The sequence below is a fragment of the Ochlerotatus camptorhynchus genome, unplaced genomic scaffold, assembly GCF_037179485.1.
Source record: "Ochlerotatus camptorhynchus isolate MF236.1 unplaced genomic scaffold, CSIRO-AGI_Acam_v1.1 ptg000084l, whole genome shotgun sequence".
Lineage (NCBI taxonomy): Eukaryota > Metazoa > Arthropoda > Insecta > Diptera > Culicidae > Ochlerotatus > Ochlerotatus camptorhynchus.
In genome coordinates, this window is record NW_027040574.1 from 248,464 (window position 1) to 260,866 (window position 12,403).

At 37.8% G+C, this 12,403-nt stretch overlaps 1 protein-coding gene across 1 annotated transcript in view; it reads left to right on the forward strand.

Moving 5' to 3' along the window:
• Nucleotides 1-7,207: 7,207 nt before the first annotated feature.
• Nucleotides 7,208-12,403, forward strand: part of LOC135698213 (apical junction molecule-like) — a 33,709-nt gene continuing 28,513 nt past the window's right edge. Inside the window, exons 1-2 of the mRNA XM_065218107.1 lie at nt 7,208-7,221; nt 7,324-8,546. Coding sequence (XP_065074179.1) covers nt 7,208-7,221; nt 7,324-8,546 — 1,237 coding nt within the window. The remainder of the gene's footprint in view (nt 7,222-7,323; nt 8,547-12,403) is intronic.

Below are 12,403 nucleotides of genomic sequence, written 5' to 3' on the forward strand. Positions count from 1 at the left end.
TCGCCGGAATAAAAGAATAGCGCCGCCGGAAATGGGTCACACTTTGAGCTGCGACAGTGTCAAACTTTGCAAAACGGTAATTGAGTAAACATCTTCGAGTAGTTTCCCAAACCCACACCGGAAATGGATCCGTGGATTGGCCTTTGAAACGAATACACACGTGTTTGCCACGTAGATCCTCACACAAAGAGATAAATTCGATTTAGACCGGCATAATGGATGAATATATTTCCATAAAAAAGCACTCCGCGTCGGTTGGTCTCGAGATAAGCCTCAGGAAGGGGATTGGCACTGCACGTGAATTGTGGTTTGTTTGCACGGGGGGTTTCCCGATGGGATCGAGGAACATTCGAGCAATGCACTGGAAGCAAAGATTCGAACCCCTCACCAGCGTAATGAGAATATGGTCGGGCAAGTCTCGACATTCTTCCTGGGAAGGCACTTTCTTCAGGACTCGTAGAACCATAATCAGATGATAACGATTTTGCGCATAAAAAGCAGCAGCACTTCATCTCACTCACGTTCACGTGATACGTCTCGTGTTACACTGACTCTCAACCCCGGCTGATAAATGGCAACAAGATGTAATTGAAATGTAATTGGCAATTAACTTGAAAAATGTACTCCAAGGCTGCCACACGCACAATCGATCCACCACCACCGAAAAAAAAACACAAGTCAGCTTTAAAATGTCGATCAACCATCCGGCAATCACCGGGGGAAAGTCGGTGCATGTTTTGGGTATTAATCATCGTCGTTGCCCCATGTTCGGTCGGGATGGAGGAATCGACTTGATTTCGCTTGGGTTCCAAAATTGCGCGCGTAAATCATGACAAGGCACGTCGAACCACCATCCCCCGGTGGGTTACCATGAATCACCATGCCTCTGGAAGTCATCATTTTTTTTTTACGGCAGAGGGTGGTTAACGGAAAAAGTATGTTTCGGGATGACGAATATGGTTCGCTTGGGCTGAAAGAAAGCCTATTATGTAGGATTTAGAACTTATTTTGGGTCCACTCTTTGTTCGAACGATTTCTAACAATTGGAATTGTGCTACTATGGATGACTTGTCGACTATTTTATAAAATACCGGCTATCTTGAATCCTCCATCTTGAAAATCAACCACCATTTCAGATCTCTTCAGATCTGATCTTTAAAGCCACCATTTTAGAATTGAAATTTTCATTGCAATAGCAGATTATCATCACTTTACAACAACATTTCATTGACCAATTTATCAGAGACCCACCATCTTTAATCCTCCATTTTGAAAATAATCCATCATCTAGAAGCTACCATTTTAAAAATCATTCACCATCAAATTCCCATTGCAATTGCAATAACATTTCTTTCGAAAAAAAAAAATTGAACATTATATCAATGATCAACTATCTTGATCCCACTACTTTGAACATCTACTACCATTTAAAAAAATCTACCATGTTGGAATTGTTTGTCATTTCAATTGAAAAAAATATTACATTCAGAACAACGACAATTTGATAAAAGTTTGGCCATCTTGAATCCATCATTTTGAAAATAATCCACCATTTTTGAGATCAGCCACCATTTTGGAATATAAATTGTCATTGCAATAATTGCTTTAACATTTTTATCAAAGACCCACTATCTTGTATCCTCAATTTTGAAAATAATCCACCTTCTGGAAGCCAACATTTTGAAAATAAAGCACCATCTTGGTATTGAAATTGTCATTGCAATTGCAATAACATTTCTTTTAAAAAAGATCGGATATTTTATCAACGAATCCACCATTTTGAAAATCTACTGCCACATTAAATAATTCATTTTCAAAATAATCTACCAACTTGGAAACGGAATTGACATTGTGATTTGAACCGTTTTGAAAATCAAACACCATTTCAGATATCTTCAAATCTGATATTCAAAGCCATTTTTTCAAAGACTCACAATCTTGAATCCTCTTTTTTAAAGATCAGCTACCATATGCTACTTTGCAATTACAACAATATTGCATTCAGAATGATCGACCATTTTATAAAAGTTCGGCCTTGATGAATCCACCATTTTGAAAATCATCCGCCATCTTAACCATCTTAAGAACTGAAACCATCATTGCAACAGTAGATTATTATCACTTTACAACCATTTTTTCAAAGACCCACCAACTTGGAGCCACCATTTTGAAAATGAACTGCCATCTAGAATCATCCATTATATATAATCTATCAATTCGTTATTGAAATTGTCATTCCAATTTAAAAAAATACATATAGATATATCAACCGTTTTATAAAAAAATTGCCATTCTGAAAATCAATCACAATTTCAGATCTTTTCAAGTCTGATCTGAGCCACCATTTTGGAATTGAAAGATTTATTGTAGTAGCAGAATATCATCACTTTCCAACAAAATTCCATTGACCAATTTATCAGAGATCCACCATCTTAAATCTTCCATTTTAAAAACAATCCACCAAGTCACCCTTTTTAAAATCAATCACTATCTTGGAATTGAAATGGTCACTGCAATTGCAATAACATTTCTTCCACAAATATAATATCAATGACCAACCATCTTTAATTTACCATTATCAAAATCTACTATCATTTTGAAAGTAATCTGCCATCTTGGAATTGATTGTCATTTCAATTACAAAAATATTACATTCGGTAAGATCGACTATTTTATAAAAATGTTGCCATTTGGAAAATCAGCCACCATTTTGGAATACAAATTGTCATTGCAATAGTAGATTATCACTATAAAACAAAGTTGCATTGACCTTTATATCAAAGACTTGCTAGTTTGAATCCACCATGTTGAAAATCAATCACCATTTCAGATCTCTTCCCGTCTGATCTTCAAACCTATTTTTCAGATTGGAAAATTGCACGACCTTCCTGGTCATACAGTATGATTGTACTTACCACACAATTATACTAATGTAGAAATGGTAGAGGCATCGAAAGCTCTTAATTAATAACTGTGGAAGGGCACGCAATAAGCTTATAATCGATAAGCTTTAAATGCGACGAAGAAGAAGAAGAAGAAGAAGAAGAACCATCTTGAATCCTTCCTTGTTGAAATCATCCACCATCTTGAATCCACAACTTAGAAGACCAGCCACTATCTTGGAATTGAAAATGCCATTGCAACGCCCGCCATCTTGAATCCACCATTTTGAAAATCAACTGCCATCTTGGAATTGATTTTCATTGCAATTGCAAAAATATTGCATGCAGAAAGATCGACTATTTTATAAAAGTCCGGTCATCCTGAATCCACTATTAAGATAATCATCCTCCATCTTCAATCCCCGATTTGGAAGATCAGCCACCATTTTGGAGTTGAACTAATTATTGCAAAAGTAGACTATCATTAATATACAACAAAATTGCATTGATCTTTTTATCGAAGACCCGCCATCTTAAATCATCCATTTTGAAAATCATCCACCATCTGAAAACCTCAATTTTGAAAATCAATCATCATCTTGGTACTGAAATTGTCATTGGAATATGCAATAGTATTTTTTCGAAAGGATAGAATATTTCATCAACGACCCACCAGCTTGAATCCTCCATTTTGAAAACCATCCACCATCTTGGCTCCACCATTTTTGAACTCAGAATGCGATTCTTGTAGAATCTCAGAAGGAGATTCTCGTAGAATCTCAGGTGAAGATTTTATTAGAAGCTCAGGAGGAGATTCTTGCAGAATCTCAGGAGGTGATTCTTGTAGAATCTCAGGAGGTGATTCTTGTAGAATCTCAGAAGGAGATTCTTGTAGAATCTCAGAAGGAGATTCTTGTAGAATCTCAGAAAGAGATTCTCGTAGAAGCTCAGGAGGAGATTGTTGTAGAATCTCAGAAGAAAAAACTTGTAGAATCTCAGAAGAAGATTCTTGTATCTCAGATAGATTTTCTTGAAGAATCTCAGGCGAGATTCTTGTAGAATCTCAAACGTGATTCTTGTTTATCTTAGACGGGATTCTTGTAGAATCTCAGACGAGATTCTAGTAGAATCACATACGCGATTTCTGTAGAATATCAGCCGAGATTATTTTAGAATATCAGCCGAAATCTCAGTAGATATTCTAGTAGAATCTCGGTAGACATTCTAGTAGAATCCCAGTAGAGATTCTTGTAGAATCTCAGTAGAGATTCTTGTAGAATCTCAGATGAAATTCTTGTAGAATCTCAAACAAAATTCTTGTAAAATATCAGTCAAGATTCTAGTATAATCTCAGACGAGATTCTTATCGAATCTCAGATAATATTCTTGTACAATCTTAGACGAGACTATTGTAAAATCTAAAAAGGAATGTCTAGTAGAATCTAAGAAGGAGATTCTAGTAGAATCTCAGAAAGATATTTTTGTAGAATCGCAGAAGAAGATTATTGTAGAATCTCAGATGGAGAATCTCAGAAGGAGATTCTTGTAGAATATCAGAAAGAGATTCTTGTTGAATCTCAGAAGAAGATTCTTGTAGAATCTCAGAAGGAGATTTTTGTAGAATCTCAGAAGGAGATTTTTGTAGAATCTCAGAAAGAGATTTTTGTTGAATCTCAGAAGGAGATCCTTGTAGAATGACAAAAGGAGTTTCTACAAGAATATCAGAAGGAGATTCTTGAAGAATCTCAGAAGGAGATTCGTTCAGAATCTCAGAAGGATATTCTTTCTGAATCTCAGAAGGACTTTTTTGCAGAATCTCAGAGGGAGATTTTTGTAGAAACACAGAAAGAGATTCTTGTAGAATCTCAAAAGGAGTTTCTTTTAGAATCTCAGAAGGATAGATTTTCTTGAAGAATCTCAGGCGAGATTCTTTTAGAATCTCAAACGTTAATCTTGTACTGTCTTAGACGAGATTCTCATAGAAGCTCAGACGAGATTCTAGTAGAATCACAGACGATATTTTTTTGGAATGTCAGACGAGATTATTTTAGAATCTAACTCGTGAATTTATGCAAAATCTCAGTAGAGATTCTTTTAGAATCTCAGTAGAGATTCTTTTAGAATCTCAGTAGAGATTCTTTTAGAATCTCAGTAGAGATTCTTGTAGAATCTCAGATGAAATTCTTGTAGAATCTCAAACAAAATTCTTGTAAAATATCAGTCAAGATTCTTGTATAATCTCACACAAGATTCTTATGGAATCTCAGATAATATTCTTATAGAATCTTAGACGAGATTATAATACAGTCTAAAAAGGAATGTCTAGTAGAATCTAAGAAGGAGATTCTAGTAGAATCTCAGAAAGAGATTCTTGTAGAATCGCAAAAGAAGATTCTTGTAGAATCTCAGAAGGAGATTTTTGTAGAATCTCAGAAGAAGATTCTTGTAGAATCTCAGAAGGAGATTTTTGTAGAATCTCAGAAGGAGATTTTTGTAGAATCTCAGAAGGAGATTCTTGAAGAATTTCAGAAGGATATTCTTTCAGAATATCAGAAGGACATTCTTGCAGAGTCTTCTTGCAGAATCTCAGAAGGACATTCTTGTAGAAACACAGAAAGAGATTCTTGTAGAATCTCATAAGGAGATTCTTGCACAATCTCAGAAAGAGATTCTTGTAGAATCTTAGAAGGAGATTGTTGTAGATTCTCAAAAGGAGATTCTTGTATAATCTCAGATAGATTTTCTTGAGGAATCTCAAGCGAGCTTCTTGTAGAATCTCAAACGTGATTCTTTTACTGTCTTAGACGAGATTCTCGTAGAATCTCAGACGAGATTCTAGTAGAATTACAGACGATATTTTTGTAGAATGTCAGACGAGATTATTTTAGAATCTAACCCGTGAATTTATGCAAAATCTCAGTAGAGATTCTTGTAGAACCTCAGACGAAATTCTTGTAGAATCTAAAAAAAATATTGTAGAATCGCAGTCAAGATTCTTGTAGAATCTCAGACGAGATTGTTATGGAATCTCAGATAATATTCTTGTAGAATCTTAGACGAGATTATTGTAAAATCTAAGAAGGAGATTCTAGTAGAATCTCAGAAGGAGATTCTAGTAGAATCTCAGAAGGAGATTCTTGTAAAATCGCAGAAGAAGATACTTGTTGAATCTCAGATGGAGATTTCTGCAGAATTAAGAAGGAAATGCTTGTAGAATCTCAGATGATTTTCTTGTTAAATCTCAGGTGAGATTCTTGTAGAATCTCAGACGAGATTCTTGTAAAATCTCAGACGAGATGCTTGTAGAATCTCAGACGAGATTCTTATGGAATCTCAGATAATATTCTTGTCGAATCTTAGAGATTATTGTAAAATCTAAGAAGGAATGTCTACTAGAATCTAAAAAGGAGATTCTAGAAGAATCTCAGAAGGAGATTCTTGTAGAATCTCAGAAGGAGATTCTTGTAGAATCTCAGAAGGAGATTCTTGTAGAACCTCAGAAGGAGATTCTTGAAGAATCTCAGAAGGAGATTCTTGAAGAATCTCAGAAGGAGATTCTTGTAGAATCTCAGAAGGAGATTCTTGTAGAACCTCAGAAGGAGATTCTTGAAGAATCTCAGAAGGAGATTTTTGTAGAATCTCAGAAGGAGATTCTTGTAGAATCTCAGAAGGAGATTCTTGCATAATCTCAGAAGGAGATTCTTGCATAATCTCAGAAGGAGATTCTTGTAAAAACACAGAAAGAGTGATTCTTGTAGAATCTCATGAATTTTTTGTAGAATCTCTGACGATATTCTTGTAGAATCTCATCTGAGATTCTGGTTGCAAATCATTTGAAATGTTTGTAGCATCTCAGACGATATTCTTGCAGAATCTCAGAAAGTTTACTCAGAAGAAGATTCTTGTAGAATCGCAGAATAACATTCTTGCAGAATTTCAGAAGAGATTCTTGTAGAATGTCAGACGAGATTCTTGTAGAAACTCAAACGTGATAACCTCAGATGGATATTCTTGCAGAATCTCAGAAGGAAATTCTTAACAAATCTCAAAAGGAGATTCTTGTAGAATGTCAGACGAGATTCTTGTAGAATCTCAGACGAGATTCTTGTAGAATCTCAGACGAGATTCTTGTTGAATCTCAGACGAGATTTTTGTAGAATCACAGACAAAATTATCGTAGAATAGCGGCGGGATTCTTGTAGAATCTCAGAATCTAGTCTAGTGTAGAATATCAGATCTTTATGGAATGTTAGACGGGATTACAGTAGAATTTTAACGATATTTTCATAGAGTATCAACGGTAGAGCTGATGATGTTCTTGTAGAATGGGTTGGATTCTGTGAGTTAGGGACAATAGGTCAAAAGACAAAAGATCGAAAGGACAAAAGGTCGAAAAACAAAAGGTCAAAAGAAAAAAGGTCAAAAGACAATAGGTCGATAGACAGAAGGTCGATAGACAGAAGGTCGATAGACAGAAGGTCGATAGACAGAAGGTCGATAAACAGAAGGTCGATAGACAGAAGGTCGATAGACAGAAGGTCGATAGACAGAAGGTCGATAGACAGAAGGTCGATAGACAGAAGGTCGATAGACAGAAGGTCGATAGACAGAAGGTCGATAGACAGAAGGTCGATAGACAGAAGGTCGATAGACAGAAGGTCGATAGACAGAAGGTCGATGGACAGAAGGTCGATAGACAGAAGGTCGATAGACAGAAGGTCGATGAACAGAAGGTCGATGGACAGAAGGTCGATAGACAAAAGGTCGATAGACAGAAGGTCGATAGACAGAAGGTCGATAGACAGAAGGTCGATAGACAGAAGGTTGATAGACAGAAGGTCGATAGACAGAAGGTCGATAGACAGAAGGTCGATAGACAGAAGGTCGATAGACAGAAGGTCGATAGACAGAAGGTCGATAGACAGAAGGTCGATAGACAGAAGGTCGATAGACAGAAGGTCGATAGACAGAAGGTCGATAGACAGCAGGTCGATAGACAGAAGGTCGATAGACAGAAGGTCGATAGACAGAAGGTCGATAGACAGAAGGTCGATAGACAGAAGGTCGATAGACAGAAGGTCGATAGACAGAAGGTCGATAGACAGAAGGTCGATAGACAGAAGGTCGATAGACAGAAGGTCGATAGACAGAAGGTCGATAGACAGAAGGTCGATAGACAGAAGGTCGATAGACAGAAGGTCGATAGACAGAAGGTCGATAGACAGAAGGTCGATAGACAGAAGGTCGATAGACAGAAGGTCGATAGACAGAAGGTCGATAGACAGAAGGTCGATAGACAGAAGGTCGATAGACAGAAGGTCGATAGACAGAAGGTCGATAGACAGAAGGTCGATAGACAGAAGGTCGATAGACAGAAGGTCGATAGACAGAAGGTCGATAGACAGAAGGTCGATAAACAGAAGGTCGGTAGACAGAAGGTCGATAGACAGAAGGTCGATAGACAGAAGGTCGATAGACAGAACGTCGATAGACAGAAGGTCGATAGACAGAAGGTCGATAGACAGAAGGTCGATAGACAGAAGGTCGATAGACAGAAGGTCGATAGACAGAAGGTCGATAGACAGAAGGTCGATAGACAGAAGGTCGATAGACAGAAGGTCGATAGACAGAAGGTCGATAGACTGAATGTCAAAAGGACAAAAGGTCGAAAGACTAAAAGTCGAAAGATAAAAAGTCGAAAGACAAAAGGTTGAAAGGACAAAAAGTCGAAAGACAAAAGGTTGAAAGGACAAAAAGTCGAAAAACAAAAGGTCAAAAATAAAGGGAACAAAATAAATTCAACGAACCACCATTAGTGACCATGCGCCACTGTTCCATGAAATCATAATTTTTGACATTTTTCTCTTCTTTTAAAATCTGATCATTCTTTGATAATGAAACCTATAGAGATTTATTCTTGGTTGTTAGTTGATAAGCTAAAGAAGCCTAAAGAGATTTATTGTTAATTCAAATCACAAGTTTTACATGATCAAATGAACACAAAATTAACGAACCAAAGGAGAATTCTCATTCTTAAAAATGAAAATAGATGTTTAAATTGCGGTTTCGACCATTGATCCTTTCGACCATTTGTCCTTTCGACCTTTTGTCCTTTGGACCTTTTGTCCTTTCAACATTTTGTCTTTCGACTTTTTGCCATAGATTCGGATTACGTACCAAATTCAATCGTCTGGACATTTCTTCAGGGTCTTTTATATTTTCAGAGTCGTGCTTGTTGCTGAGAACCACCGTGCTTGCCTTCAAGGTCTTCTAGGATTCCAAGTAAACGGGGGAACACAGTAAGTGATTTTGAGGACAATTCATCAGGTTGCCATCCCGGATTTACATTGCAGACGGGTTGACCTGAGTACTTTTGATAGATCCAGAACCGTCCTGAAGTTCTGCACCAATGCCATTATTCCCCACTTATGGATGTAAAAGCTAGCTCTGCTCTAGAAAATGCACCGTAAAAACAATGCAATGTATTGAATATTCATGGCTTTAATTGCCAGTTGAATGTACTTCCCGTTTTCTACCTTCCACCGCGATATAAAATAAATAAAATGGCTCCCACCACAGCCCCTAGCGTTCCGCTACCATCAGCAACCGAGTGCCGGCATACGTCTATAACGTGCCTTCATACGCTCGTCGTCCTAGAGCAGAGAAGTGCCATAAATTTCCGCGCAAAAGCCACCATTTTCCAGTTGATTTAGCGGAGCATTTAAGTTGGTACTTTTTGTTTTCCGTTGTGTTTCCACGTGCAAAGCTCTGACTCGAACTCGTTACCGGGTTTCCCTTTTTTATTATTTTTTCGTTGAAGAAAAACAGAAGGTTCCTACCAACGCTGGAAAATGCGTTAATTTTGCGTAATCTATGACTTTTGTTTTTCCCCGACAGACTAACAACTTTCGCCATTGCAGCAGTAGGCCAACCGAGTGGTGACGAATGGCTTGGGTAATCTAGTACTGCATCAATGTGTTGTTTTGACAGCTCGCAGCAAAATGGAAGCTACACACTAAACCAGGCCTCCACTGTTCGTTAGGTTGTGAACTACGGACGTGTTCGGTAACAGTTTAAAAATAAGGGAAAAAATGATCAATTTGAAAATTTATTCCGAACTTTGTACAGGCAACCCCGACTTCGGTGATCTGAACTCAGTGTGTACGATTATTCATCCGAAATGAAAATAGAGCCAAAGAGCAATTTGTAATTAAAATGTTAACCTCTTTCACTAATTGCCAAACCCCACAAAGAGCTCGCCATTCCTGAGATAGCTTTTAATCGTCGGACGACCGTTTTCTAAGATGCAAATTTAAGATATTTTGTTTTAATATCGAGCTCCTTCTTCTTGTGCTTCCTGCGTGAAGAGCACCCGGGTGTGCAATAAATATTAAATTTCCCCACTTCCCAGCAAGCCCGAATCCGGCTTTTCCCCATTCCCGGCACAAAATACATATTATGAAAAGGAGACGAAAGCCGTCCGGGGAGCGATAACCATAAAACACCTTTATTGGGGGTAATTGCTATCTAACGCTTCCGTGAACCGGTTGTTTATATGGCCCTGATCGACTTCCACCGCTGATGAGAGCCGTTAATTCTTTTGTGGAAAATTCAGCAACCACTCGCCTGGCTCGGACCCCCCCAACAATGTGACACTTGTCAAAACAACCCATTCTATTACCATCGCCCCGAACGACAGCGAAATTGTTTCCACTTCCAGATTTGCTGGGGAGAGACACTGAAAAAAGGACAAACTTTCGCCGCCGACAAAGTTGCAATTACCGGAGAGCGAAATGTCGAAAATCGCACTTTGATTTGATGTCCAGGCGGACGACCAACAAGAAAACTTTTCTGCCCTCATGTCAACCCGCGGAGTTGTCAAACATGGTCAAAAATTGTTTCAGCGGGGGGTTTTTTTTTCATCTGTTTGACCAGAACAAATTTGTGTTAAACTTTTGTTTAACAAAGGACGAAACCTAATGGGATCGAAAGTTAAGAGATTTTGCGAGGGCAGATGGCGCTCGTGTTTTGGTTTTCCTGAGAATGGCGGGTCCGAGAGTGATCTCCTTGGGCCGATTTCAGCTGACAAAAAATTGGCCACGATTTCCTGGAGAGAGAGAAATCATTTTCGTGCAACAGGATGGGGTCTATTTGCTGGGAATAATTTTGCGATTCGTCCGAAAACCCGATCTACTATCCACGCCCAGACGGTCATTATTTGGATTGGATGGAGTCAGTGTGGGGGTTTTTTTCTGCGTAGGATGGGTGTTTTTCTATTAGTTGAAAATAGACTACCAGGAAATGGCAGCTAGTCAGAATGGATGAAGCAGGGCTGCGATTAGAAGCAGTGTGGTTAATCTACGGATTTTTGCAGACGAAAAAAGTTGATACCCTGTTGGGGATTTTCTTGTACCTTTAATAATAAGGTAACTCTTTAAACATTGTTTAGGTCAAAAATTAGCTTTATTTTGAATCAAGTCTAGCATCAAGCATCATCTGATTTGACGTTTTATTTATATACAGTCAACTCTCCATAGCTCGATATTAAAGCGACCAGCGAGTTATAAAATAAACAAAATATAGTTTTTTGATCGTCTATAACTTCACGAACTGGGTGTCGACTCAACGAAGAAAACAAAATTCCCCGATTTTCCAGTAATTTTCAAACAAATTCCAGGTGCAGTGCCTACCCGGTTTTGGCAACATAGCCCCATCAGCAATAACTTTCCTCAGAATACATTAATGATTTAAGGACATTTTTTTCAAAAATACCACGCGGACCTCTAACCCATGAAGAGTGGTCCAGTACAATTTCAAATTAAATAAAGCGTTCCATACATTTTATAGAATGCAAAAAAGACAGAAATCTCGTGTTGCCAAAACGATAAGAATCCGCATTCTACCCTAAGGGCGTACATTCATCCAAATTTCCTTCTTCTTCATGGTGACCAGCAAATCTCGATTAGCAATTTTCCCGTTTTCCCCCGGAATTTCGGAAATTATCGCGGTTTAGGTATTTTAATTAAGCACATAACTGAATGCGATTAAGCCTAATTGGGTTATTTCTAAAACAGCAGCACCTTTGCTGGATCTTGAATTTGGATCTGCAACAAGTTTGAAGTCTTCAAAATTTGTGCACGAAAATTTCGCTCAAAACTGTACAGGCTTTTATTTGATTGTTTTCAAGCCTTTCCTTGAGATTAATTTCCTTTCACAGAGATCTCTCCAGAATTCTTCTAAAATAAATTTTTAATTCTCTCTGGAAATCCCTTTTATTTGTTTTTATAACAGTACAAAAATTCGCTGTAAAACACTAAAAAAAAACCTTCAAATTCATTCGTTCTTCGAATTTTAAACTCTTTCTAAGAATTCACTAGAGCTTCAATTTTTTAAAATTTGCGTGAAATTCTCCGTAGAATTTATCTCAGACCAAAAATTGAATAGGACCTGTTAGCTTTTGTGAGCAAAACTTGTAATCCCCCTTCCATGCCAACACCATCTTGCAGGGGAAATTCTTCCGT